This window comes from Acanthamoeba castellanii (assembly GCF_000313135.1).
Source record: "Acanthamoeba castellanii str. Neff unplaced genomic scaffold scf7180000084669, whole genome shotgun sequence".
NCBI classification, from domain to species: Eukaryota; Discosea; order Longamoebia; family Acanthamoebidae; genus Acanthamoeba; species Acanthamoeba castellanii.
In genome coordinates, this window is record NW_004457554.1 from 747,315 (window position 1) to 771,063 (window position 23,749).

The following is a 23,749-nucleotide window of genomic DNA, read 5'->3' on the forward strand; positions in this document are numbered from 1 at the left end:
GGTGGCACTCCCGGTCGCCGCCGCAGCGGCGGCCTTGGCCGCGAGTGCCGACGGGTCGATCGTGGCGTAGGGAATATAGGAGAAGGGCAGCGCCGAGATCGACCCAGACCTCGTCGATGTCGTTGAGTCGGAGTTGGCGCTACCGCTCGCGCCGGCGGACCCAGAGGCGGCCGGGGCCGGGGCGAAGAGGTCCTTGAGGCCCTGAGTGGCAGAGACGGGTTTCATGGTCATGGGCTGGCGACGCGACACCGGAGCCGGCGCAGCAGCCGCCGGCTTGGACGAGACGGGGAGCGAGGTCGGCGGCTTGACCGAGGGCTGCGCTACAGGAGCAGGAGCAGCGGCGGCGGGAGGTGCTGAGGCGACTGCGGCAGCGGGGGGAGGAGTGGGTAGGAGGTCCAACAGGCCCATCGAGACGGAAGGCCGGGGCTTGGTGCGGGATGCGACTCTCGCGGGCACGTGAGCGACGGCTGAGGGCAGGGAAGCGGAGACGGGAGCGAGAACGGGGGCGACAGAGGCGGAGGGCGGCGCGACAGACGAGGAGGGGATAACAGAGGCGGAGGCGGCAGTGCTGGAGGCGAGAGGGGAAGAAGCAGCGGGCGCGGTCGCCTGCTCGAGCTTGACTCGAAGCGGGCTGGGCCTGGCGCGCTTGGACGGCGAAGTCGAAGACTTGACGGGCGTCAGCGCAGACCCGCGCGCAGGAGATCCGCGCGAGGGCGACGATGCCGTCGCACCGTTGGGCTCGTTCTCCTTGTCGTCGATCTTGCGCTTGGTGCCGGCCGAGGGGCTGCTCGGGTCGACTGTCTTGCGCGATGCGGGAGAAGAGGCACGACTTGGCGAGGCGGGCGAGGCCAATGCTGACGACGCCGACCCAGCAGAGCCCATGGAGCTGAAGTCGATCTTCTTTCGCACGCCGCCCAGAGCCAGGTGGCCTCCGCCGGTACCCATGTGGCCCATGTTGCCGGCCATGTTGAAGTTGAGCTTGAGCTCGCGGTTGAGCACACCCACCATGGATCCGAGGTTGAGCCCGGCGCGAGCCTCGGCCGCCAGCTTGCCGCCCACGACCAGCTCCCGGCGTCGGTAGCTGATGTAGACGTCCTTGACCGATATCCGCTTGATCTTGATCCGTCGCTCGCCGGCCTCCACTTCGCCCTTGCGCTCGCGCGGCGCCACGACGTACTTCTGGTCGAGCGGGATCTCCTCGAGCGAGAAGACCAGAAACACGTCCTGTGCGGCCACCTTATCGACGTCCTTGCGGTGCAGGGCGATGCCGATGCCCTCGTTGAACGTCAGCATCGAGAACGACTCAATCGCCATCTTGCCCGTGCCCTCGGCGAAATAGGCTTTCTGTCATATCAGCGTAAGTAGATCTGCTAACATGGGCAAAGACGGACACACACGCGCGCGGAGGGAGTGCGTACGAGTAGGGTGACGCCTGTTCGGCCATCGAGCTGCGGCAGGATCTTGAGCAGGATCTTGCCCGCGAGGTCGAGCTCGTTGGTGGGTAGCCGCTTGATGGGGATCCCCTGCTCGGTCTTGTAGTCCCGGCCGACCTCCAGCTGGTCCAGGGATGTGATGCTCAGCTTCTTGGTCTCCTCGACAGCCTCACGCCATCGCATGATCTATGGGCCAGCGATTGCACAAGTGAGCGAGTGCGGCTACGGAGCACACTGCAGAAGCTCGCAAGGTGTGATGCAGTGTAGGAGGCGTGGGTGCCGTACTTTGCTTCGGTCCTGCATCTCTTCCACCACGAAGTCCTTCAACTGTGCGCTCAGGGCCACTGTAAACGGATTCAATGCTCAGCACCGAAGTAAATCGCGCCAAATCATTTGCATATAATTCATTTGAATAGAGTAAATTACCGGTAATTTAATCTAACATTTGTTGAAAATGAACAAATGAGAGAGAAGGAGGAGCGTACGGGCTTCCCAGACTAGGGTCTGCTCTGTGAAGATGCGGAGCGATAGCTGCTGGAGTAGGGCGTTTTACCGCTGGCGATCTCCTTAGCGCTGCCCATATCCATCCCCGTCAGCGATGCGGGCTGGTTGGTGAAGGCCTGAGTCAGGTAGCTCAGCTTCCAGCCATCCCAAAAATCCATCTCTGGACCACCTGCGCGGCACGCATCTTTAGCCACTAGCACTGGCACTGCTGATTTTATCGCAACCAACCAATTATTGGGGCAATTGCCTCACGCACAACAAACACGCACCTGTGCAGAGAGATGGGAGGATTAAGAAGGGAGAGAAAAGAGAGATTGGCGAGGCCAAGGGCTCAACCTTTGAAGAAAACGCAGCTGCGCCGTTTTGGCGCGAAAACTGAGCGTTGCGTTCAACTGAGAAAAGGCACCAAAAAAAGGGGGAAAAGGCAGAAGAAAGGCAAGATCGACGGCAAGAAGATTGGAGCGAAGAAGAGAAGCGATGGTGTTCGGATTCATTCTGCACTCGTTAGACAAGGAGAAGGAGCCTTTCGTATGCCTGTCCGTGTTCTACAACAAGGAGGGAAACGACAACAGGAAGAAGGAACGGGAACAGCACATTGTGCGAGCGGTTCACAAAGATTTTCAATTTCAGTCGCAATGTGCTGATAGCCTCGCCTCCCTCATGAAGCCCAGCTCTTCCACCAATCGATCAGCAAAAACACTTGAAGCGTACCCCCACCCGGTCTTTGTTTCCTTTATTCATCCATTTATCACCTATTTATGATGAATAATTCTTTGGCGCAGAGGAGCACAGACGAAGCGAAAAGCAGAGCGAGTAGAAGGCGTACTACGACTGGGTACGGAGGTGGGCTTGTTTGCCGAGCCCAAGGTGGTGTTGTGGAAGCAAGTGCAGAAGTACGTGGCACACCCTCACCTGGCCATGTGGCAACGTGGCCTACAAGCCATCATACCTGACTGCTCTTGTGGACATGGACCGTGTGTTCAGAGTGGCGCTGGTGGCGGTATGCGAGGTGGACGAGAATCAGTACCTGGCCGCCAACTTCCTTACCCACTACGCGGCCATGCTCGTTGAGCAGTTCAAGAGCCCCAGCATTCTGGCCAAGCCGAAGGAGGTGCAGAACACACAACTAAATACTGCGATTATTCACACAACAGTGCACACTCACATCACCCATGTCCCTGCAGCTTCTCAACAGGCCAGAGGAGATGCTGATGCTCCTGCACACATTTCTACCCAACGGCCAGCTCCTCTTCACCAGTGATCAGTACGCCAAGCACCTGCGACGCGAGTTTGACGAATCCCTGTTGGCCTAAGCGCCCAGACCGAGCTCACCTCCACACATGCGTGGCCGCCACGCATCGCACGGTCACCGCACGACCGAAATCCCGCCAACTCGCCGAACTTACCGACCTCACCACAGCCACTGGAGGCGTGAGCTGGTTGTATTCATTTCCCTCTCGTCATCGGTACAAATGACAGCGCCGCGGCCTCCACTGTGGCCGGCGGGTGACAACGCCCAAGAGCAGTGACTGCTCGAGCCTGAGTCGCCTTCACACAGGCTTTGGCAGTGCGGCTTGCTCAAGGGAGGCCTCGCTGCGGCGAGTGCCACCTCGCGAGGGGGTGCACGGAGCCGGATGGGGAGAGTTAATTGGCCAATGGGTAGAGGCGCCGCAAAAATTATGGGTACTCAGCACCGGAGCAAGGCCGCGGTTTGTTGACTGGCGGTAGGGATTGGCGGAGGGGTCGCACGCGTGTGAGTGACTGCATCCCATAGGTTGCGGTGCAGTTACTCCGCAAGTCCCGTCCGCAGTTGGTGGTTCTCTCCCCAACATTTTAAACACCGGCGACTGTTATTTGTCTGTTATCTTTAGCCAGCACCACAGTCCCGCGTCTCCGGAACATCTTCAAGCTCGCACTTACGCGCCCCTTTCGCACTCTACTAGCTCGCACACCACACGCAACGCAAAATGAAGAGACAGCGCGACACTACTCCGGCCCACTACAGTTTGGCCTCAACACCTTCGAGTTCGTCGTCTACGAGCTCGACTTCGTCTTCTTGTTCGCCGTTCAGCGGCTCCGGAGGTCCGGCGAAGCGAAGGAGGACGCGACTCACCCCCAAGCAGCAAGGCGGATGGCTGCGGCTCCAGGAGGAGTTGGCCGCCGAGCGCGAGAAGAAGGTCCGGCTGGACTGGTACCTCAAGGAGCTGCTGGTCGAGATGGAGAACCTCATCGCCCAGGAGCGCGAGGCCCGGGCGGACCAGGGCCAGGGCACCGGGGCGGGCGAGTGGGTCGAGGGCGCCCGCTACAATGTCAAGCTTCGGACTTATAAGCAATATTGTGGGTTTGACTCCGGCACGACGATCCTCGACCACAGCGCCGACGTGCCTCTGGTGCGGATCAAGCCCGAGCCGACCTACGAGCACGACGGCGATGACGCGGCGGGCGCCTACGAAGACTTCCTCGCCCTCTCCGTTGACGACCTCACCTCGACCGTCGCGATGGGAAGCGGCCACGCGCCGCATGTGGCGTCGACACATTTATTTGTCACGCAGCATTCGTCGGTCAAGTCCGAACCGTCGCCTGCCGAGAGCACGTGCCCGCCGACCACGACGGCCAACGCAGAGGGCGAAGGGACAGCGCTCGAAGCGCTGTTCGAGTCGAGCGAGGGACTGGACGTGAGCCACTTCCTCAACTTCGAAGACGACGACTGCCATGACTACAACATGCACTCCGGAGACGACTCGCAGTCGCAGCAGGAGTGCACATCGTCGGACGACGAGGCCGCGGGCTACACGAGCTCGCCATCGATCGACTTTGGCGTGGTGGCCGGCGGTGCCGGCGCCGGTATGGGATTCGAGTCGTGGGACGAGATCGAGCTGCCCAAGTTCGGCAGCGCCAAGACCCAGGAGGAAAGAACGAAAGCGATGGGCGCAGAGACGAACAACAAGAACGAAAGCGAGCGAAGGGGCGAAGAGAAGGGGCACATGATGATGGAGAAGACGGAGGAGGTGAAGACAGAAGGAGACGGCGGAAGTTCAGATTGGGCGTTCTGGTCGATCGATGTCCTGCCCGCTCTGGGCTTCTGAGGCGATGGCCGCCACGACAGGGTGTTAATGTATGAACAACAATAAATTCGAATATTTCCATACACGCACGTAGGTTGTTGGAGCGAGTGTGGTGTGGCAACCGTTGTGCGACCATCCGGTCTGCTGACGTCACACCCCTTTTTCATTTTTGTTTTTAATATCTATTTTATTTCATCTCCACCCCGGCAAACTGACGAGATGCTGAAGCTGGTGCTGGTGCGGCACGGGCAAGCCGAGACCAATCTCACCCATGCCGTTGGCCGTAACAACCACGTTCAGTTGACGGACATGGGTAACTCAATTTGATTTGATTTGATTTTCAGATCACTCAAATTTATTCTGATATGATCACGAGACAGGCAAGGAGCAGGCGCGCAAGCTCGGCCAGTATTGGCGAGAGCATGACGTTGAGTTCGACCACGTCTTTGCCTCTGAGGCCGTTCGCGCGACCGACACTGCCAAGGTACTCCTCTGCGCACCTGGTGTGCCCGCCGTCACGACCTGTTAGTTACCAATGGAACTGTTGTGTTGTAATCGTGCTTGCCGACGACGATGTTGGCCGTGGACAGATCAGCTGCGCCGAGGCCGGGATTCAGGCACCCATCACCATCTCACCCGACATCGTGGAGATCTTCCGCGGTGAATGGGAGGGCCAGTCGGCGAACCACCTCTTTGTGGGCGAGACATTGGTGCGTGCCATCTTCTCGTGAGGTGCTCGCACCGCGTCACAGCCCTGATCTTACAAACCACACGACACACACGACACACGACACACACGCCACACACGACACACACGACACACGACGCAAACTGTTCACTCTTTTTCTTCCCTGGCGTTTCCACGCAGGCGACATACCTCGCCGATCCGCACAACTTCAGGGCGCCCGGCGGCGAGTCCGAGAAGGAGGTCGAGGAGCGCATGCACGCCTTCTTCGATGCCACCGTGCTTCCGCTCTACCAACGATTCGTCCAGGAGGAAGAGGAAAGGCGCGCGAAGGAGGGGGAAATTGGCCATGCCGAAGCCCATAAGCCCCGCGAGTTGAAGGTGGCGATCATCAGCCACGGCTGCGGCCTGAGGTTCGTTCACACAAAGCAAAGCCAAGCCAAGCCAATGGCCCCCGCGTGATCGTCGCCATCTTTTGTTGAGTTTCGGTCTGATCGTGCGTGCGTGGTGCTCTGACCAGGTGCTTCCTTCGTCGCGTGCTGGGCACCGAATCCAAGCTTTTCCGTTTCGAGCTGAGCAACACGGCAACGAGCGAACTCACACTCCGCGGCACCGAGTGGACAGTTAGGACGCTCAACTGTACCGCACACCTGCACTAATGCAGCAATGCACCAAATCCGATCCTCGAGGTCAACTGAACAGCAGCCAAGCTTGAACCACTGACAAAGGCGTGGTGCGGAAAGAAGAACGAGGCGATCCATCGCACCACACAAGCAAGCAAGCGAACAGGGCCAGCAGCGGTGGCAATCGTGTGCGGAGGGGGGCAGGCGATCAAGAAATTCAAATGGACAGAAGGGACGAAATGGTGCAACAACATCCGCTATGGTGTAGTCGGTAACATTTCTGGTTTTCACCCAGGCGCCCCGGGTTCGATTCCCGGTAGCGGAACATCTATCTTTTTGGTCACCCACAAAAGGATGGCCACACTTGTGCGAGTTAGGATCCTTCCCAGCACTGCCTTCTTTATCTATTTTACCACAGTGTGTGTTGTCTGTCCCTTGTTGTCAGCAGGGCCACCAAATTGCTCATAAAGCTGGTCCCAATTAAGTGGGTGGGCTACTGTGTGGCCCTAGCTTCAAGATCTGTCATTCTACAGTAGCAGTAGCTGGGGCAGAAGTAAGAATGTTGGTTGTCTGAACCACTGCTAGCATTCTGTGGTTACAAGGTGAGAGTTAGTTGATGTTCTGGACTGGAATTGTGGCAGCAGCTGCACCATACACTCCAAGGTGTTGGAACCAAGTGTTAACAAAAAAGGGTCAGTTAACTCTTTTTCACTAACTATCTGGCAGCATGTACACATTGTCAGGGCTGTAACACCAGTATCTGCACACCCTCCAGAAACAGACTGGAGTCATCAGTACACTTTGGCCAGTTCAATGCACATAATCTGAGAAATGTGAACGGGAAATGTGTAGAAAATGCAAGAAAAGACCTTAAAAATGCACATATTTCGGCGAAATTGCAATCCGACGCGCGTCGGATGGGAAATCTGTACATAAAAAGGGATTCTGCCTTTGTCATTTCTTCTTCAATAGCATCCTCCACTTCTGTACATTTTCTGAAAATGATACCCAAGCTTTCCTTGATTTGTACACCAACCTCATGAAAAACAGCCAAATGCTGGCCTTTTATGTACAGATAGTTGATTTTTGTGCTAAGCAAAAAGGGTCACTGACCCTTTTTCATGAACACTTGGTTATTGGACAAGCAAGTGGGCAAACCCATCTTGGTGACCACAATCATGGACATCATGAACTTGATCATGTGTACACCAAGGATATGGAGGAGAATGGAATCAGAAGCCTTCAAATTCCACTGGCACAGGCCTGATGGGCATGGGATGTACCAGCAACTCAATGATCCACTTGACCTTTTTCTGGCTTGTACTCCAGCAGGCAGCCCCACATCATCTGCACCACACATCTTGCAGATGCTGTGCATGGAGAGCTGGGGCAGGCCAATGTTGTGTGGCCATCCTTTTGTGGGTGACCAAAAAGATAGATGTTCCGCTACCGGGAATCGAACCCGGGGCGCCTGGGTGAAAACCAGAAATGTTACCGACTACACCATAGCGGATGTTGTTGCACCATTTCGGCCCTTCTGTCCATTTGAATTTCTTGATCGCCTGCCCCCCTCCGCACACGATTGCCACCGCTGCTGGCCCGTTGGCGATCCATCGCACCACACAAGCAAGCCAACAGGGCCAGCAACAGTTGACCTCGAGGTGCGTATCTTGCTCGTTACTTCCTCTTGTCGACCACTTTGGTTTCGTTGACTCTTGGCGCCAAACTTTCAAACGGTCAAAAAACGAATCCCAACGTTCCCCTACAAAAGATAAACGAACAGATGATAGAGCCATTCACTACATCATTCAACTGACAGTCAAAACCCTTGCCAACACAACCATGGAGTGCGAGAGAAGAAATGCCGGAAGGCTTGAGGTGATTTTGGGTCCCATGTTCAGCGGGAAGAGCACGGAGTTGATCCGCCGCATACGGCGACACACCATCGCCAAGCAGCGCTGCTTCGTCATCAAGTATGCCGCCGACTCGCGTTACAGTAAAGAGAACATGGCTACCCACGACCGGTATCTCATTCCGCACAAGAACAAGCCGTCCATCCGCAACGTTTGAGATTATTTTTTCTCATTCTTTTCATTCTCCATCTTTGGTAATCGTTCAGGCAAATGCTTGCGGCAGTGTCGTGCACGAAGTTGAGGGAGGTGAAGCAAGAAGCTGCGCTCTTCGACTGTATCGGCATTGACGAGGGCCAGTTCGTACGTCTTCCGCTCGTCTCTTCTGCTCGCTGATGGTGGCTCGTGTCTCACCCGTCGTTCCGCTCTCAGTTCTGTGACATCGTCCCCTTCTGCGAGCTGATGGCTAGCCTCGGAAAGATCGTCATCGTGGCTGCGCTCGACGGCACCTTCCAGCGCAAGGTACAACCTGCACAAACGTCGAAGCGTCTTGTCTTGGTCATGCACTCACTTCACCTGCGCACTCGCCTACGTACCTTCAGCCCTTCGGTACCGTGCTTGAGCTCATCCCTCTCGCCGAGTCCGTCTCGAAGCTGTCTGCCGTGTGCATGTGCTGCTCCAACGACGCCAGGTAAGCGAGCTGTTAGCTTGACAAGCTGGATGTAGTGGTGGAGAAGATGGTTGCTTACCGCGTTGATGTATCGCGAAGCTTCACGCAGCGACTTGGTTCGGAGACCGCCGTAGAGGTGATCGGAGGCGCCGACAAGTACATCGCGGTTTGCCGTCACTGCTACTTGACCAGCGCCGCGTCCACGATGGCCAAGGACGATGCCATGCTCTCGACCCAGCCGAGCAAGAGGGAAGCGTCGTCGTCTCAGCAGGCTCCGTCGACGCCCACCCACAAGCGGTTCGCCAAGCGAAAGTCGCTTAACTCGCCCAAGAAGATCGCGTCGCCCGCCAAGCGGATCGCCAAGCGCAGGCGCTCGCAGGGCAACATCGCCTGAAGGCCATCGGCGGGACGTTCGACAGCATCGTTCCTTTATTTCTCTCTAGCCCCCCTTACATGTGATGCTGTTCTCTGTACAGCGCTAAGCGTCGCGAATAAGACCTCGTCGCTTGTCGTTCCTACTTGCGTGCGTCCTTGGACAGATACGTACTACCAACATCGACAGAGGCCTCTCGGTATCGGGCTTAGAGCGTAGCGGACTTGGAAGCAGCCCTGGAGCTCTCTTTCGCCAGGTCGTGGACGGTAAGCCCCTGGCCTCCCGTACCGATCCTACAGCGCGTCGAGAAGGGGCGGACGTCGGGCGAGTTGGGCGACTCCACGAAGTCGGGCGAGTTCGGAATCCTCCACCGGGGTGTATCGGGTCGTGTAGCGCGTTGCGCAACCGGATCGTTGGCGAGGGACGTAGTGGAGTGCTGGGTGGGCGTGCTGAAACCGGCCTCGGCCGTCTCGTCGACCTTGCACCCCCAGCTTTTCTGCCCTCGACGCGGAGGTAGAGGAGCCGATCTCGCGAAGAAGTAGAAGAAGACGCACCACATGATCGCGAATCCGACAAAGAACATCACCACGTCAGACATGGCTGCTCTCAACGTTGTAGAAACCTGGCCTGCCGGTAGCGTGGTGTCTATGTGCCGAGGAGGTGCTTCCTCTTCTTCGCTTGGCGGTTGGTGTGAAAATAAGAAAAGGAAGCGTAGCGCGAAATGGAGAGTTGTTTGCCTGCGTTTCTCTCGCGGGACGAGAGGCTGCAGGGAACGGTCGTGCACAGCAAACCAGCTCTATTGTGAGAGCGTGCGGCGCTCTCTTGTTGTATGTACACCATCAACGCGGCCACCTTCATCATCACTCGCTTCGCACTAGTCCTCCTTGTCGAAGCCAGATTCTGTACACAGGCGGAGGAGGGCAGGGGGGCTCCTGCCTTCGCCTTACTGCTCGGCCTTGCGCATCCGGGCCCGAGCAGCGGCGAGGTCCTGCATGGCCATGCCCTGCCCGCCTATGCCCATCGGCGCGCCACGACCTCGGCCAGCCGAGGGAGGGGCGAAGCCAGCCGGCGGTCTGCTGGAGCTGCTGGACTGCTGCGACTCGCTCGCAGCGCTGCTGGGCGCGCTCTCGGCTATTGATGCATGACAAGAGGAGAACGTTATGCGCTGCAAGCTCGGATGGACGCAAGAGAAGGGGGGGTGTACTTTGTTGCGCGCTCGTGGCCTGTTCGTCTAGTTGCTTCTGAAACTCAGAGCGCGGATCGATGGCAGGCCGCGCCTTGAGGTGTCCGCGAGAGGGGAGAGTGCGAGCAGGTGCACGGGGTCGCTCCTTGATGGGGGAGACGAGGATAGCAGAGCCGCCACTCGGGATTGCCAGCAGCCCACCCGACTCAGATGTAATCTTTTCTTTTCCCCGCGGCGAAGGCGGCTCTTGCTCGAACTCTGGGGCCTTGGTGGGTGCCTCATCTCGTAGATCAGCGCTTGGAGATGTCTCTTCTGGGGCTGGGGCTGGGGTGGCAGCCTCAGCAGGTCGCCCCCACACGTAGTATGAAATATATGAGAGGACCGCGCCCGCGGCAGCCGTCCCCGCAGCCAGCACCATGAAGCTGGTATCGTAAATCGAATCCATTGCCTAAACAACTATCAACGGTGCGGATTCTCTTGTGTCCTTGAGCTTTTGTGTGCTTGAAGAGCGACAACAAAGCCTTGGTGTTCTTGTGGTGTGTTGGAGCAACCAGGCGGCGTCGACAAGGCCGTGAATGTCGACAAGGCCAAGGAAGAGAAGAACAATCATCCTTTAGTAGTAGAAGGTGTCCTTGGTGGCGTGCCGGGCGATGGACCGGAAGCCCTCCTCCTTGCCCTTGGCCCACAGGTAGAAGTCGAGCTTCATCGAGTTGAGCTCCACACCCTCCGAAGCGGCCTGCCGCTCGCGCTTCCAGGTCTCGACGATCTCATCGCACGCGGCGATCGCCACGCACCTGAGCTCTACCTCGCTGTCGCCCCTAGGCAGGTCCTCATTGGCGTCCATCTTTGTGCTCAGTGACTCGCTCAGCTCCAGCACGCCCAGCTATTTGTACACGACATACGGCACAAAGACGAGCACGTGCACATTAGTAACTCGCTGCCAGCGCCATCGAAGAAGGCGGAACGAAGCTTGTGCCTACCTTCCTCAGCACTGCTGGGAGAACGTTGTCAGCAAACACGGTAACGTCGTGGATGTCCGCGAAGTCGAACCGCGGCTCCTTGCCTGCACAATTGTAGTAATGGAGTGAGTATTGGGTTATGTGTTTCAGTGGCGTGATAGTGTTGGCATGTAAGCGTACCCGCATGTGACGGTAGAGGTCGGCAGCCAGCAGTTGGGCCTTCTTGAGGATGAGCACCTCCTTGTCCTTGTAGGTGGCCTTGTCGGCGAAGCCCGGTAAGGTGGCCACCAACTTCTCAACGAACTGCGCGGCGACGTGCGGACCCTCCGGGATGCCCTTGACGATGCGCACTACCCACTCGCCGAGGCCCTTGGAGCAGCCCTCCTTCTCCAGCGTGCGGCCGGTTTCATTGAGCACCTCCTGCAGCATGGTGCCAAGCGGGTGGAGAGGCCCGGGGGCAGACATGAAGATGGCTCCGCCGTAAACGTCACGCTCCTCGAACAGTGGGATGTCAAACAGCTCGCCCACTTGCACAAGTGAGATCTCTTTCAGGAACTGTGTGTCGATGGTCGACCTGAAGATGTAATGGCGATCAGATAGCTGGCACCAGAACAGGGTGGGTCGTGGTGGGAGGGCAGGAACCGAACCCAGAGATGTACATGCCCATGAGGCCGCGCTGGATGGTCTCGAAGGCGCCCTACAAGAAGTAAAGGCACTGCAGCTGTTAGAGATCACGGCTGTTACACGCATGCACTACATCAGCACATGTGCCCGCGCTCAATGGCAGACATGATTGTACCCGGTTGCGGGCTTGGTGCAGCGGCACGCGGAAGCCGCTGCCAAAGTTAAGCAGGGAGAGAAGGCCCCAGAAGCCCACCTCCTCCTCAAGCGTGGCAAAGCGAAGCGGGTAGCCCCGCGAGGCTGCCTTGCTCTCGAACTCGGCTGCGGTTCGCACGGTCAACATCTTCGTGTACTACACTGACACTGGAGGGCAAAAGAGGGTGAACCAGGATCGAGGGTCTTCACAAAGGCAGCAACGGCATCATAGTTGATCTTCACGTCTTGAGCATTGTCCCGCACGAACCGCGCAGAGGCGCGCACGAGGTCGAAGATGGTCTCGCTGCCCTCCATCTTGCTTCGATCTATTGTGGAAAAGCAAGTCAAGAAAATAAAAGAGAAAATGAAATTCCGCGCCAACACCAAAGACGCGAAGAAGACTCGAAAAAGCCATTCTGCCGCGCAATCAGCAATCAGCAATTCATTCAGCACTTGACTCTCTCTACACTTCGCGAGTGAATTATGCAAGGCGGAATGCCGTATGGCTATCCTCAGCAGGGATACCCTGCTGCTGCTGTGGGGTATGCCGATCCCGCAGCGATGGCGGCCTACAGTCAGCAGCAAGGGTACATGATGCAGCAATCGTACCCTGGAATGCACCACATGATGATGATGCAAGGGGTACCGCCGGTCTCTGGTGTGCCCGTTCCCCCCGTAATGATCCCAGGCGTGCCTCCAGTATCAGGGATCCCCATTCCAGGTGCCGAGGATGAGTATGAGGAGAAGGAGGAGATATCCGAGGAGCGGAAGCAGAGGCGAAAGGAGAGGAAGGAGACCCGAGAGAAGAAAAACAAGTTGGAGCTCCACGGCGATCTCGAGAAGATGAACCTCTCGGCATTGATCTACAACAACATTCTCGGTTCCACCTACTTCAAAGGCCTCTAGTACGTGTACCCCGTTTCTCGCGTTGGTTCAATCTTTTTTTTTTCATTTCTGATTCTGCTTTCTTCTCAGCAAGCTGAAGACCTACCACGAGATCGTCGACGAGATCTACTACTCGGTTGAGCATTTAGGTCGGTACCCCAATTGAGGTTACTCACCTTCCCTCGATCGCATTCTTTTTTGTTCATTTATCCTATTTTTTTATTTTTTAAATATTAATTCCTGCTTTCTTTATCGTGCCCAAGCTGACTGACAGTTCCTCCTTTCGTGTTACACAGAGCCTTTTATGCCCAACTCGAAGATGGCTTCGCAGGCGTGGTGCCTCATGTACAAATGCTTCACCATTAAGCTGACCAAGAAGCAGGTCACCGGCATGCTCGATCACGCCGACTCACCGTACGTTCGCTACCCGTTTCGTGCACCCGCGCCTTTTGATTCTTTCACGCCTTACCCTCTTCTTCTCTACCACCGCCAGGTATATTCGTGGCATAGGTTTCCTGTACCTGCGCATGTGCACCAATCCGAAGCTGCTGTGGGACTGGTTCGAGCCGTACCTTGCCGATGAAGAGGAGATCACCATACGATACAAGGGCAAACCAACGTACGCAGATTCTTGGTCTTCGCTTAGTTTTCAACGTTTGTGTGCGTGCTGGTACTTACGTTGTTGTTTTTGGATTGCTGCAGAACGATTGGTTCCCTTGTGGAGGATCTGCTCACCACGATCAAGTTCGTGGACGCCATTATGCCACGCTTCCCCGCGCTCGTGGGCAAGGAGATCAACGACCGCTTGGCCGAGTGGCACCGAAAGAACCCCGGCGTCGTTCGAAAGCCCACCGATATCGCCAGCGACGACAGCCAAAAGGGCAGCGGACAGCGAAGCCGAGGCGGCGGCTCCAGCTCCAGCCGTTCGAGCAGCAGCAGCAGCTCAAGCAGAGATCGAGCGAGGGCGAGACCATGATCGAGACCGTGACCGGGACTCAAGGTACAAGCGGTCGCGCTCGGGATCGAGGGAGCGAAGTCGAGGCGGGAGCAGAGATCGAGGGTCGCGACGCAACGACGAGCGAGATCGCGACAGGAAGCGAGCGCGCACGTCGAGGTCGCCCAGCCGCTCGCCCAGCCGGCGATCTCCCGACCGTACGGCAACGGCTCAGAAGAAGGCACCCAGGTATGTTACCCGTCTCTCTCTTTCCTTTGCTCACAACTTTGACTTGAAGTTTAATAATGACCTTCTTTTGTTTGTCCTCTTCTGTCTTTCATTGCAGTGCTGAACATATGGCGAAGATGAGGATGCTGGCGGCCAAGTACGGTTCATCGTCGGCCGCAGCCCCGGCGCAGGGCGAGCGCAAGGCGCCCGTGGCGTCATCGGCCACGGAGAAGGACACGATGGTCCTCGGCAGAAGGTACTAGTACTGGGACCTATCCTTCTTACGCTCCTCTGTAGGTAGTCAAAAAGAACAACATGAAAGAGAGACGTTTAGCAGTGCTTTCCTCTTCAGTCGTAGCTCGTCCCTTCCCTTTTTAAGTTGAAACGCATCTTCGAAGATGTCGGCTGACCTGAGCTTCCACCACAAGCCCGTGGGCGACTTCCTCGACAGCAGCCCCGTCCCATCCACCCCTGAAGGTGCCACCTCCAAAGATTCAACTTGGCGGCGTCTTGCGAGATCACAAGATCTGATGCGCATCTCTAAGGGTGGGCGCAGTTGGCTCTGGGCGAAGCCGAGCTTCGAGAGTTCGAAGAGAAGGGCTACCTGGCCAACGTGCAAATCCTGAGCAGCGAGCAGGTACAGCACCTCCTCTCCTTGGTTTGTGCTCCATGAAGGGCCAAATTTGACCCACTTCTCCAAAACTCGCAGGTGGAAGCACTGCTGGCGGAGCTGGAGCAGATCAGGACCGGCGAGCATCCGGGCCACCACCACTTCCACGAGTTCCACTCCAACGAAAGCCCCGACCCTTCGCTGGTGCTTGCTCTCTCCTGTTTGGCCCGTGTGATTGGTGTGCCCACCTCTTTGCCCGTTCATAGGTGTTGATGCACTGCCTGGGCGCCTGGCGGATCATGCCAGGTGAGTAACGTCGTGGTGGCACGCCCGTGAGCACACATACTGATGATGGTGTACGTGGCTGATGGATGACAGGATTTCATGATGTGGTGTACCACCCGCGAGTGGCTCGCATCTGCAGCCAGCTGCTGGGTGACCGGTCTGTACGCCTGTGGCACGACCAGCTCTTCTGCAAGCCTGCCCATCACGGCGCCTGTGTCGCGTGGCATCAAGGTGACTGACACTCAGCTCTCTTCACTTCATAGCAACTTGTACTCACCTCACCCGATCATCTTCTCAGATTTCTCGTATTGGACGCGAACTGGGCCGATGTCCCACCTGACTGTCCACATTGCGCTGGACGACCAGACGGAGGAGAACGGATGCCTCCAGTACGTGCCCGGGTCGCACAAGTGGCCTCTGCTGCCCATCACCTCCCGGTACAGCACCAGCTTTTGTCTATTGGGCTGTGTAGTCTTTCACCCGACATGTCTCACATCGAGGTCCAACCATTAGCCACTTTGATGACATGGACTCGATTCGCTCTGCTCTAGAACCTGAGCACCTGGCGCAGTTCAAGCCCCAGGCCATCCTTCTCAAGAAGGGCCAGGTACGTGCTCCTCGTCGCGCGCTGAGCTGTCAATCGAGGCACCTCGTCTGACCTTGGTTGGCACAGGCGGCAATTCATCACCCGCTGTTGGTGCATGGCTCGTACGCGAACCAGTCCGACCAGCCGCGCCGAGCGACGGTGGTCAACGTCTTTGCCGATGGCACCGCGTCCCTCTCCGAAGAGCCCCTACTGCGCGACGTGCCCGTCATCCCGCCCGGCCAGCCGCTCACCGTACCCACTCCGCTCCGTTCCTTCTATCTCATCTTGATGGTGGTACTGATGTGTCTCACTATCGCTTCTCTGCGCAGGGCCAGTTCTTCCCAGTCCTCTTCGACGCCTCCGTACTCACCGCAGATCAATGAACCAGACGACTGACCTCTGGCTTTCGATTGCGATGCTTTCGATGCTATCTTGGCCAGGAAAGTTGTAGATGGGCGTTCTTTTGGAGTAGCTTTCCACATCGCAGTGCAGAGATGAGCACCTCATCACGTCGTGTTCGTGCCCGTCTCGTGGCAAAACGACCACGGTTGACCACAAGGTGGCCACATTTTATTTTGCAGAAGGAGAAAGATGGAAGGCAACGCAGTGCGAGACCCGGGCTTTCGTGGCCTCAACCCCAAGGTACGTGCTGTCGCTCACCGTGGCAGACACCTGCTGAAGCCCCCTGAGCGAGTGCCACAGAGCTGTTGTGTCTAATCTTCGCATGGCTTTCCCGGGGGGGGGGTTGTGGTGGCGAGCAGGTGCAAGTGGGGAACAGCGGGGTGGAGTACCCCAAGCACCACGGACCCGAGTCCCTCGGTTGGCACGCCGCCCAGGACATACGCGTTCGTGCCCCCCCCCCCAACAAACCACCGGAAGCTCGCCTGCTCACACCTGTGACGCCAGGAAGGAGAGGTCATCTTTTTTCCGTACGAGGACCAGCGCAAGTTCGAGTACACGCTCTCCGACATCAAAAGGTTTGTCTCGTGTGCGGTGTGTGCGGTGTGTGCGTGGTGGTGCGTGCGGTGCTGACACTGTGCGGGTGGTGTGCAGTTGGCCCAGGGAGCGGCGACGCAAGTTCTTCCGCATCGCGTACCAGGTGGACGAGGAGATCTACAGCGGGTACCACTCCGACACCGACATGACCGAGCAGCAGAAGTACGAGTGGCATTGCAACCACAGGTACGTGTGCGTATTGTTGCTGTGTTGTGTTGTGCGATGAATGACACCACACGCACCACACGCACCACACACACGCAATAGTTGTGAGCCGAACCTGTGGTTCGAGGACAAGGATGTGATCGTGGCGATGCGGGACATTGCCAAGGCGAAGAGCTGTTCTACGACTACGCCCTCTCCGAGTCCAACGACTTCATCCAACTCGACTGCCTCTGCGGCTCCGCCCAGTGCCGCGGTACCCTCTCGCACGCGCACACCACCGCACCACCGCACACAACACTCCTACGCACGCGCACGCGCACGCGCACACGCACCTTAACAGAAGACACATGCTTGAGGGCACGAGGCTCAACACCGGCGCGGGGGCTCACACAGGGAGAGTGACGGGGAAGGACTATCGGCTGCCGGAGCTGCAGGCGCGATACGGCCGCCACTTCATGCCCTACATCCTCGCCAAGATCGAGCGCGAACGCGCCACGGCGTGAAGCAGCCTGACCAGGCCGGAAGAAGAAGAAGAATTCAAGTACGATGGCGATGCAGCGGGCGACGAGCAAGGAAGCAGATAGACACAGACAGCACTGGGCAACACTTGCGCGTCTTTTGTTGTGTGAAAAAAAAGAATAAGAGAAGAAATCAGGTGGGTGGCGGGAAGGCCTTCTGCTTCTGTCGGTTGTTCCAGTTCAGGCACTCGCACAGCGACCGGAACCAATCGCCGATGTGATCCGTCTTGTTTATACCTGTGCACGCACGGCTTATGCGTAAGTCGTGTGTCGTGTGTCGTGTGTGGGTGCCGTAGGAAGCGTACAGGGGATGGGCCATCGAGATATTTTGATGACCACGTACTCGCGCGAGTTGAGTTCGGTGCGCGTGCGGCCGTCGAACGACACCCACCCTCGCGTGCGCGCGTCTTCCGGCACCTGCGCCAGCAGAAATGAGAATTGAGTTGTGTGTGCGGTGTGCGCGGTGTGCGGTGTGTGCGCGGTGTGTGTGCGGTGTGTGTGCGGTGCGGTGCATGCGGCGCATCACAAACCTGTATCCGGAGGGTGACAGAGTCGGGGAACATGATGGGCCGGCACGAGAGCGAGTGGGGGCAGATGGGGGTGAAGCAGACGGCAGGCACGATGGGGTGGCACATGGTTCCGCCAGCCGAGAGCGAATAGGCGGTCGAACCCGTCGTAGACGAAATGATCACCCCGTCGGCCTGGATGGTGGTGATGAGCAGCCCGTCGCAGTAGCACTCGAGCGAACACAGATGCGAATCCGGACCGCGGTCGATCACGACCTCGTTCATGCACTGGTACGCTGTTCGGTCACACCACACGGCGTAAGTGTGTGTGTTGGGTGTTGTGTGTGTCGACGTACTTGGTGAACCGATGAATTCGCCTGTGGGGCTCAGCTTGAAGATCTGCGCTTCGAGCCGCTGGCGCACGGTGAGGCAGAACTCGCCCCGAATCACACAGGCCAGGTGGTGCTCGAACTCGGCCACATCGAAAGGCGTCAGGAAGCCGAGAGAGCCCAGCGCGAAGGAGACGACCGGCGGCACAGAGTACGGGAACAGGGAGTTGACGTGCAGGATCGTCTGAACAAGATTCGGCGTTAGTCGATCACACACACACACACACACACACGCACACACGCACACGCACACACAGACACACACAACACAAACCCAAGCGTGTGTGTTCGTACTCCGTCGCCACCGAGGGTGATGATGAAGTCGACCTTGTTGCTGAGGGGCACGTCCTCGAGGAAGTTGGTGAAGGACATCAAGTGCGGCGCCTCCCGCGTCTGCACCTCCGGCTCGATCAGCACCGTCATTTTCTTCTCCTTCTCCAGCCAACTGACAACGATTCGTGAACAAGTGCCAGCACGAGGTTGTTGTTGTCCGTCAGGCAAGGCGGCGCACAGCTGAGACAAACGCGATTGTAAAACGGGGAACGATGAATGCGTACTTGGCCAAAGCGCAGAGTTGCTGCGTGATGACCGGATCGCGCGGCTTCTTGATGATCAGCACCACGCTCGGCGGCTTCTCCCACAACAACTTGGTCTGTGTGCGCACACGCGGGTCGATCAGCAATCAGACAAAGAACGAAATCGAAAACGAAGAGATGAAAGAACGAAGAAGAAAGAACGAAAAGCGATACCGCTTTGGAGGAGGTCTTCTGGGCGGTGATCTCAGAGTTGACGAGGGGCAGGTTGATGCAGTGCTCGGAATCGACCTTGATCAGCCGGATGCCGCTCTTGTGCATCGGGAAGGGCGACACCGGCGGGCTAGGCATCGTCGTCAGCGTAGTCACCACCCCGCCGGCGCCGACCGTGCCGCCCCCGCTGTGCACCATCAGCACGCGGCGGTCACCATCCGCTGGGTCGACGCGCGGGCCGGTGATCTGGATCTCCACCTCGTCTCGCACCACAGACACCACCACTGGCGCAGCGACCTTCAGCTCCTTCGTGCTACCGGCGCTGGAGCTGGCGCTCGACGCCGGACCCTTGTCTTTGTGGTGTCGCTCGCTGCCAAAGAGGCGTACGATGACGTTCTCCTTCTTGTCGTGCTTCTCCTTCTTCTCGCGCTTCTCCTTGTTGGACGACTCGCGATGATGGTTGTCGGCCTTCTCGCTCGTGTCGCGCTCGTCCAACGAGGAAGACGAAGACGACGCAGAGGATGATGGAGTCACCGGTGGCGTGCGATCGTGATCGCGAAGCGAGTCCGAGGCTGCGCGCAGGTGCGTGCGCACGCCGCGCGTGATCTCGGCGTAGAGCTTGCCCGTCGCGCTCGACTTCTTAGGCGTCGACCCTCCCGCTTCGCTTTCGCTCTGTTCGTCGCTTTCGCTCTTGTCTCTCGGACTCGGTTGTCGCTGGCGCGGACTCACCGTCTCGGGCTCGGGACTCGTCTTTTCCTTCTTTCGCTCTTCGTCGTGCGGCGCCTGGTCCTTCCGCCTGGGACTGTTCTTTCCGCCGCCGCCATCGCTGCTCGCACCCTCGCGCTCGGGAGAGACCTCGCCCGACGACACGGGCGACTGCAGCCGGGCGACGTCTCCGCTGCCGCCGCTCCGCTTCTTGCTCTTGGCCACGTGCTCCAGGTCGAGCAGCTGCAACCCGGAGCCGGCGCCGGTGGTGGTCGTGGCTGCGGTGCCATCGAGTACCGACGACACGGGCGACGAGCGCAGTGGACCCTTGTACAGCGTTTCGCTGCTGTGTCGCTTGGCCATGCCCGGCTGGGACGAGGAGAGCCGTCGGCGCTCGCTCTCGCTCGCGGCACTTTTGGTCGACGGCGGCGAGGCCGAGTACTGCTGCTGGTCGACGTCTCCGGCCACCGCTGTCGACAGCAGCGACGAGACTGCCGACGGCGTCGCCACTGCAGCGGCCGCGATGGGCAGCTGCTGCGGCAGGACGGGCGTCTCGCTGTGCGCGCGTCGCACCTTGCTGCCCTTCTTCTTGCGTTCCGTTCCGCTGCCAGAACCGTTGGCGCCCTCGTCGTTGCTGTCCGCTCTCCCAGCGGAGCGGGACTCGTGGCTCTGCCCACCACCGTTGACGGTGAGCGAGTCAAGCTAACGTGACAGCACATGATAGCATCATAAAAGTGGAAAGAGAGAGAGAGAGAGAGTACCTTCTTCTTGCTGGCTTTGGCGAGCGAACGTCGACCGAGGGGTCCGGTCTCGACCAGACATACGACGGGCCACACGATCGTGCCTTGGTAGTCCACAGGCTGTGGCTCGTTCGTGGCGTGTAGCAGGAGGTCGTCCTCGGTGATCTCGGCCTCGATTCGTGCGAGTAGCGGCCACACGCTGCCGTCGGCGTCGCGCAGCTCGAAGCGGGGCTGGGCACCTCTGGGCGATGACTCATCGATGCTTGTGGGTGCCAGAGTAGTAGCACGCGAGGAGGCTGTGCCTTGCTGCAGACCGAAATGCTCGAGTGCATCGTGCAGAAGGCTGCCGAAGGTGTAGCCATCAACTAGCCTGAACGCCTGCTCCAACACGTCGGTCGAGCCTCCAGCCGGGCTCCATCGTACCAAAATCTTTCGCGATCGCCCTTTCGCCTTTCTCGCCCGAAATTGGGCCAAGCCGCTCTCCTCAATCGAGTCCATATGCAGATGAAATTATGGTCGAATCGCGATTAAACTGGCCGTGGCATGAAGGCTCACCTGACGGTTCGACAATCGTTCAACGATGCTATCGCCTCGGCAAATGCGCTTTCGCCGCGTTTATCTGAAGTCTATCAACCCAACTCAGAACGGTTTCCAAATCTTTGAAACGTGTTTCGGAAAACTTTTTTTATTTGCAGCTTTGGATGGAGGACAAGGTGCGGGTGGTGCTAGACCAGCCCAGCACCAACTACGGTAGTGGTGGGCAGCTGCCCGCGTATTCGGCAGCGGCGATGCAGCAGCAGATGGACGACCTCCAGCGTGCCATCACACAGCTCCAAGAGTATTGCCCCCCCCCCTCCGCTGCTGCACTGGTGGCGGCCACCTCACGGTACGAGCCGTGCGTGCCGATCAGGTGCATGACGAGTTGGGGCGTGGCTTCGTACGTGCCGTGCACGATGCCAGCGTTGCGGGTCCTCAGCGCAGCCCTGCAGGAGGACAGGCGACGGCTGGGCACCTTCCACGCCTTCCTGCAACGCAACGGCCAAGAGCTCAACTGTGCCGGCCAAGGCTACTTCTCCGTCCTTCCTCATGAGGTCAGTCGTGGTGTGCGGTGTGTGCATGCGCGCGCTGTGTGTCGTGTCAAGTTGTTTGTTTGTGTGTGTGTGTGTGTGTGTGTTGACGTTTATGCGCAGGTGGTGCTCTCCATCTTGAGCCATCTCGCCCCGAAGGACCTGTTGTGCGTGGCACTCGTCAACTCGTTCTTCGCTTCCATGTGCTCCGATGGCTTTGTGTGGAGCGCCGTCTACGACAGAATCTGGCCGCTCTCCCTCTGCTTCACCTCGCCCTGGCACCGCCATTCTCTTACTCCCCCGACTCCCTCACCGCCAGCACTTCAGTCGCCGGCTTCGACCAGCTGCACCTCCACCGCCGACCACCAGTCCGGCCGATCGAGCGACACCGTAGGCGGCGACGATCCGGCGCGCCTGAGGGACAGCGGGGTGTCGTGGAAGCGAGTGGTGCAACAGCGGGCGCAGACCGAGCGCAACTGGGAGGAGGGCACCTACAGAGTGGTTCACGAATTCTCGGGTAAGGCGACCACGTTGTTGTTGTTGTTGTTTGGTGATGCCTTGATGCGGAATGACAATTGTGATGGTTGGCCGGCGCAGCGACGGCGCCGCTGTCGGACATGGCGATGAACAGGTGCCGCCCGTCGCGGGCTCGTGTGATGGTGGCCTTCTCCACGTACAGCAACAAGGTACCATCATCGCATGTGACCCAATTAGCTGAACACTTGCGAGAGCTGCCTACCTGACCTCCTCACCTTTGTGGCCTCTCCGACTCGTCCCAGGCGCTGCTGTACGATTTGAACTCTGGTGAAAAGCTGGTAAGTTCCCTCAACCTCGTGTGCGTGTGCGTGTGCGTGTGCGTGGTGAGATAATGACAGTTCGCGGGGGTGTGCAGCAAGAAGTGGGACTAGACGATACTGGGCCTATGGGGTTGACCTTCATGGACGACAGCACCCTGATAACATGCGGCCACCGAGATGGCGGCTTGCAGCTGTGGGACGTAGAAGTGGGTACGTCGGCCCATCCAACACGCATGCGTGTAAACGACACCACGCATTCATTACTCACCAACGGTATTTGCGTCGTGATACAGGGAAGTGTATTCAAAGCTGCGAAGAGGCCGACGCCAACGGCGTGGCACCATTCGAAGGCACCGAGTGCGGCAACACAGATCTATCGCACCTGTTTGTTTCGCTGACCGCCAAGAAAGTGGAGGTGCGGCCTGCCACCGCCGCGGTGGCCTGCATCTCACTCACTCTTCCACTCGCTAACAAAATGGTACGGTGCAGGTGTACGACACGCGATCGTTGTCTCGGGTGATGTCCCTCCGCGGCCACCGCCAACTGCTGGTCTGCGCGGCTGCCCGGTCATCCAAGGGCGGACGAATCGCCAGCGGGGACATGGATGGTACCGTCATGTACTGGGATCTCCGGTTCGTTACCAAAACACACGCGCACGCACACGCACACGACACCGCACACAACACGACATGCAGCTGAAGACGCAACAGAACGCAGAAGAGTCTCGGATCGGCGGCCTACCAGGACATGCGGTCGCGCGTGCACTCGGTCGGGATCGACCCGCGGCGCGACGTGGTGGTGAGCAGCTCGGGGATGGGCCACCTGCTGCTGTGGGACATCGACGGCTACCGCGCGTCGCCGATCCCCACGCTCCAGGTCGGGCGGGTGGTCGACAAGGTGCGCACTACGGTGGGCAGCTTCCGCGCATTCCACACCAGCATGGACGCCATAGCGGCTGTCCAGTTCCGCGGCCTCGACCACTTTGTGACGGCCCAGGCTGGCGGGCGCGTGGGCGTGTGGAACACCAAGATGCTGCTCGACGGTATGTTTTTATGGAATGCGGCGCCTCTGCTTGATGAGACCACAGGAAGCTTAGGCTGTGGTGTGTGTGTCGTGTCGTGTCATGTGTGTGTGTGTCGTGTGTGTATGTTCAGGAACTGCCACGAATCGGGAGTACGTGTGTAGTCAAGAGCCGGCAGAGGCGTGGAACGAGGTCAAGTTCATGGTGTGCGACGACGAACGAGTCGTCACGGGCCTTACGTGCGGCATCGTGCGCGTCCTCTCCTACTACCCTTCGGCCTAAGCCTGATGTTGTGCTGTACAGAATGCATTTATATGTCCTCCTTGGACGTCGGGTGTGTGTCAGGCGTGTGTACATGAGTGTATGTATATATGTATATCTCGCTAGATGCTCGATGACGGTGGGTGTGC

The 23,749-nt window shown here is 58.3% G+C and overlaps 13 protein-coding genes across 13 annotated transcripts; 8 read left to right on the forward strand and 5 right to left on the reverse strand.

Moving 5' to 3' along the window:
• ACA1_116390 (uncharacterized protein) lies at window positions 1-2,095 on the reverse strand (the record flags this gene model as incomplete). The annotated part of the gene is made up of 5 exons (XM_004342229.1): window positions 1-1,344; window positions 1,419-1,619; window positions 1,719-1,777; window positions 1,919-1,942; window positions 1,987-2,095. Coding segments are annotated over 5 exons (1,737 nt in total), but the record flags the coding sequence as incomplete, so codon positions are not given.
• Window positions 2,096-2,414: 319 nt separating this feature from the next.
• On the forward strand, window positions 2,415-3,250 carry ACA1_116400 (uncharacterized protein; the record flags this gene model as incomplete). The annotated part of the gene is made up of 4 exons (XM_004342230.1): window positions 2,415-2,534; window positions 2,730-2,830; window positions 2,922-3,048; window positions 3,122-3,250. 4 exons carry the CDS (start codon window positions 2,415-2,417, stop codon window positions 3,248-3,250), a joined length of 477 nt encoding a protein of 158 aa, XP_004342279.1.
• Window positions 3,251-3,616: 366 nt separating this feature from the next.
• ACA1_116410 (uncharacterized protein) lies at window positions 3,617-5,023 on the forward strand (the record flags this gene model as incomplete). Its single annotated transcript, XM_004342231.1, is given in 3 exon segments — window positions 3,617-3,646; window positions 3,943-3,995; window positions 4,009-5,023. 3 exon segments carry the CDS (start codon window positions 3,617-3,619, stop codon window positions 5,021-5,023), a joined length of 1,098 nt encoding a protein of 365 aa, XP_004342280.1.
• A 198-nt stretch (window positions 5,024-5,221) lies between these two features.
• ACA1_116420 (phosphoglycerate mutase family domain containing protein) lies at window positions 5,222-6,346 on the forward strand (the record flags this gene model as incomplete). The annotated part of the gene is made up of 5 exons (XM_004342232.1): window positions 5,222-5,315; window positions 5,383-5,486; window positions 5,653-5,712; window positions 5,871-6,100; window positions 6,208-6,346. 5 exons carry the CDS (start codon window positions 5,222-5,224, stop codon window positions 6,344-6,346), a joined length of 627 nt encoding a protein of 208 aa, XP_004342281.1.
• A 1,806-nt stretch (window positions 6,347-8,152) lies between these two features.
• ACA1_116430 (thymidine kinase) lies at window positions 8,153-9,224 on the forward strand (the record flags this gene model as incomplete). Its single annotated transcript, XM_004342233.1, has 5 exons — window positions 8,153-8,374; window positions 8,461-8,523; window positions 8,593-8,682; window positions 8,763-8,851; window positions 8,930-9,224. The coding sequence occupies 5 exons, from the start codon at window positions 8,153-8,155 to the stop codon at window positions 9,222-9,224; spliced, it is 759 nt and encodes a 252-aa protein (XP_004342282.1).
• A 922-nt stretch (window positions 9,225-10,146) lies between these two features.
• On the reverse strand, window positions 10,147-10,831 carry ACA1_116440 (uncharacterized protein; the record flags this gene model as incomplete). The annotated part of the gene is made up of 2 exons (XM_004342234.1): window positions 10,147-10,334; window positions 10,408-10,831. The coding sequence occupies 2 exons, from the start codon at window positions 10,829-10,831 to the stop codon at window positions 10,147-10,149; spliced, it is 612 nt and encodes a 203-aa protein (XP_004342283.1).
• A 168-nt stretch (window positions 10,832-10,999) lies between these two features.
• Window positions 11,000-11,810, reverse strand: ACA1_116450 (uncharacterized protein; the record flags this gene model as incomplete). The annotated part of the gene is made up of 3 exons (XM_004342235.1): window positions 11,000-11,269; window positions 11,367-11,444; window positions 11,526-11,810. 3 exons carry the CDS (start codon window positions 11,808-11,810, stop codon window positions 11,000-11,002), a joined length of 633 nt encoding a protein of 210 aa, XP_004342284.1.
• A 127-nt stretch (window positions 11,811-11,937) lies between these two features.
• Window positions 11,938-12,476, reverse strand: ACA1_116460 (uncharacterized protein; the record flags this gene model as incomplete). The annotated part of the gene is made up of 3 exons (XM_004342236.1): window positions 11,938-12,042; window positions 12,145-12,287; window positions 12,353-12,476. 3 exons carry the CDS (start codon window positions 12,474-12,476, stop codon window positions 11,938-11,940), a joined length of 372 nt encoding a protein of 123 aa, XP_004342285.1.
• Window positions 12,477-12,656: 180 nt separating this feature from the next.
• On the forward strand, window positions 12,657-14,471 carry ACA1_116470 (PRP38 premRNA processing factor; the record flags this gene model as incomplete). Its single annotated transcript, XM_004342237.1, is given in 8 exon segments — window positions 12,657-12,819; window positions 12,883-13,066; window positions 13,137-13,195; window positions 13,343-13,460; window positions 13,540-13,665; window positions 13,749-13,969; window positions 13,989-14,229; window positions 14,327-14,471. 8 exon segments carry the CDS (start codon window positions 12,657-12,659, stop codon window positions 14,469-14,471), a joined length of 1,257 nt encoding a protein of 418 aa, XP_004342286.1.
• A 135-nt stretch (window positions 14,472-14,606) lies between these two features.
• ACA1_116480 (phytanoylCoA dioxygenase) lies at window positions 14,607-16,085 on the forward strand (the record flags this gene model as incomplete). Its single annotated transcript, XM_004342238.1, is given in 9 exon segments — window positions 14,607-14,685; window positions 14,754-14,845; window positions 14,918-15,022; window positions 15,085-15,124; window positions 15,402-15,540; window positions 15,617-15,710; window positions 15,777-15,941; window positions 16,019-16,051; window positions 16,065-16,085. The coding sequence occupies 9 exon segments, from the start codon at window positions 14,607-14,609 to the stop codon at window positions 16,083-16,085; spliced, it is 768 nt and encodes a 255-aa protein (XP_004342287.1).
• A 195-nt stretch (window positions 16,086-16,280) lies between these two features.
• ACA1_116490 (uncharacterized protein) lies at window positions 16,281-17,353 on the forward strand (the record flags this gene model as incomplete). The annotated part of the gene is made up of 6 exons (XM_004342239.1): window positions 16,281-16,331; window positions 16,451-16,534; window positions 16,632-16,666; window positions 16,743-16,871; window positions 16,953-17,095; window positions 17,244-17,353. 6 exons carry the CDS (start codon window positions 16,281-16,283, stop codon window positions 17,351-17,353), a joined length of 552 nt encoding a protein of 183 aa, XP_004342288.1.
• Window positions 17,354-17,501: 148 nt separating this feature from the next.
• On the reverse strand, window positions 17,502-20,952 carry ACA1_116500 (NAD(+)/NADH kinase; the record flags this gene model as incomplete). Its single annotated transcript, XM_004342240.1, has 8 exons — window positions 17,502-17,605; window positions 17,674-17,785; window positions 17,899-18,170; window positions 18,231-18,447; window positions 18,558-18,708; window positions 18,821-18,915; window positions 19,013-20,383; window positions 20,476-20,952. 8 exons carry the CDS (start codon window positions 20,950-20,952, stop codon window positions 17,502-17,504), a joined length of 2,799 nt encoding a protein of 932 aa, XP_004342289.1.
• A 203-nt stretch (window positions 20,953-21,155) lies between these two features.
• On the forward strand, window positions 21,156-23,621 carry ACA1_116510 (Fbox domain containing protein; the record flags this gene model as incomplete). Its single annotated transcript, XM_004342241.1, has 9 exons — window positions 21,156-21,545; window positions 21,645-22,038; window positions 22,119-22,207; window positions 22,301-22,336; window positions 22,414-22,528; window positions 22,612-22,733; window positions 22,808-22,950; window positions 23,029-23,360; window positions 23,473-23,621. The coding sequence occupies 9 exons, from the start codon at window positions 21,156-21,158 to the stop codon at window positions 23,619-23,621; spliced, it is 1,770 nt and encodes a 589-aa protein (XP_004342290.1).
• Window positions 23,622-23,749: the final 128 nt, after the last annotated feature.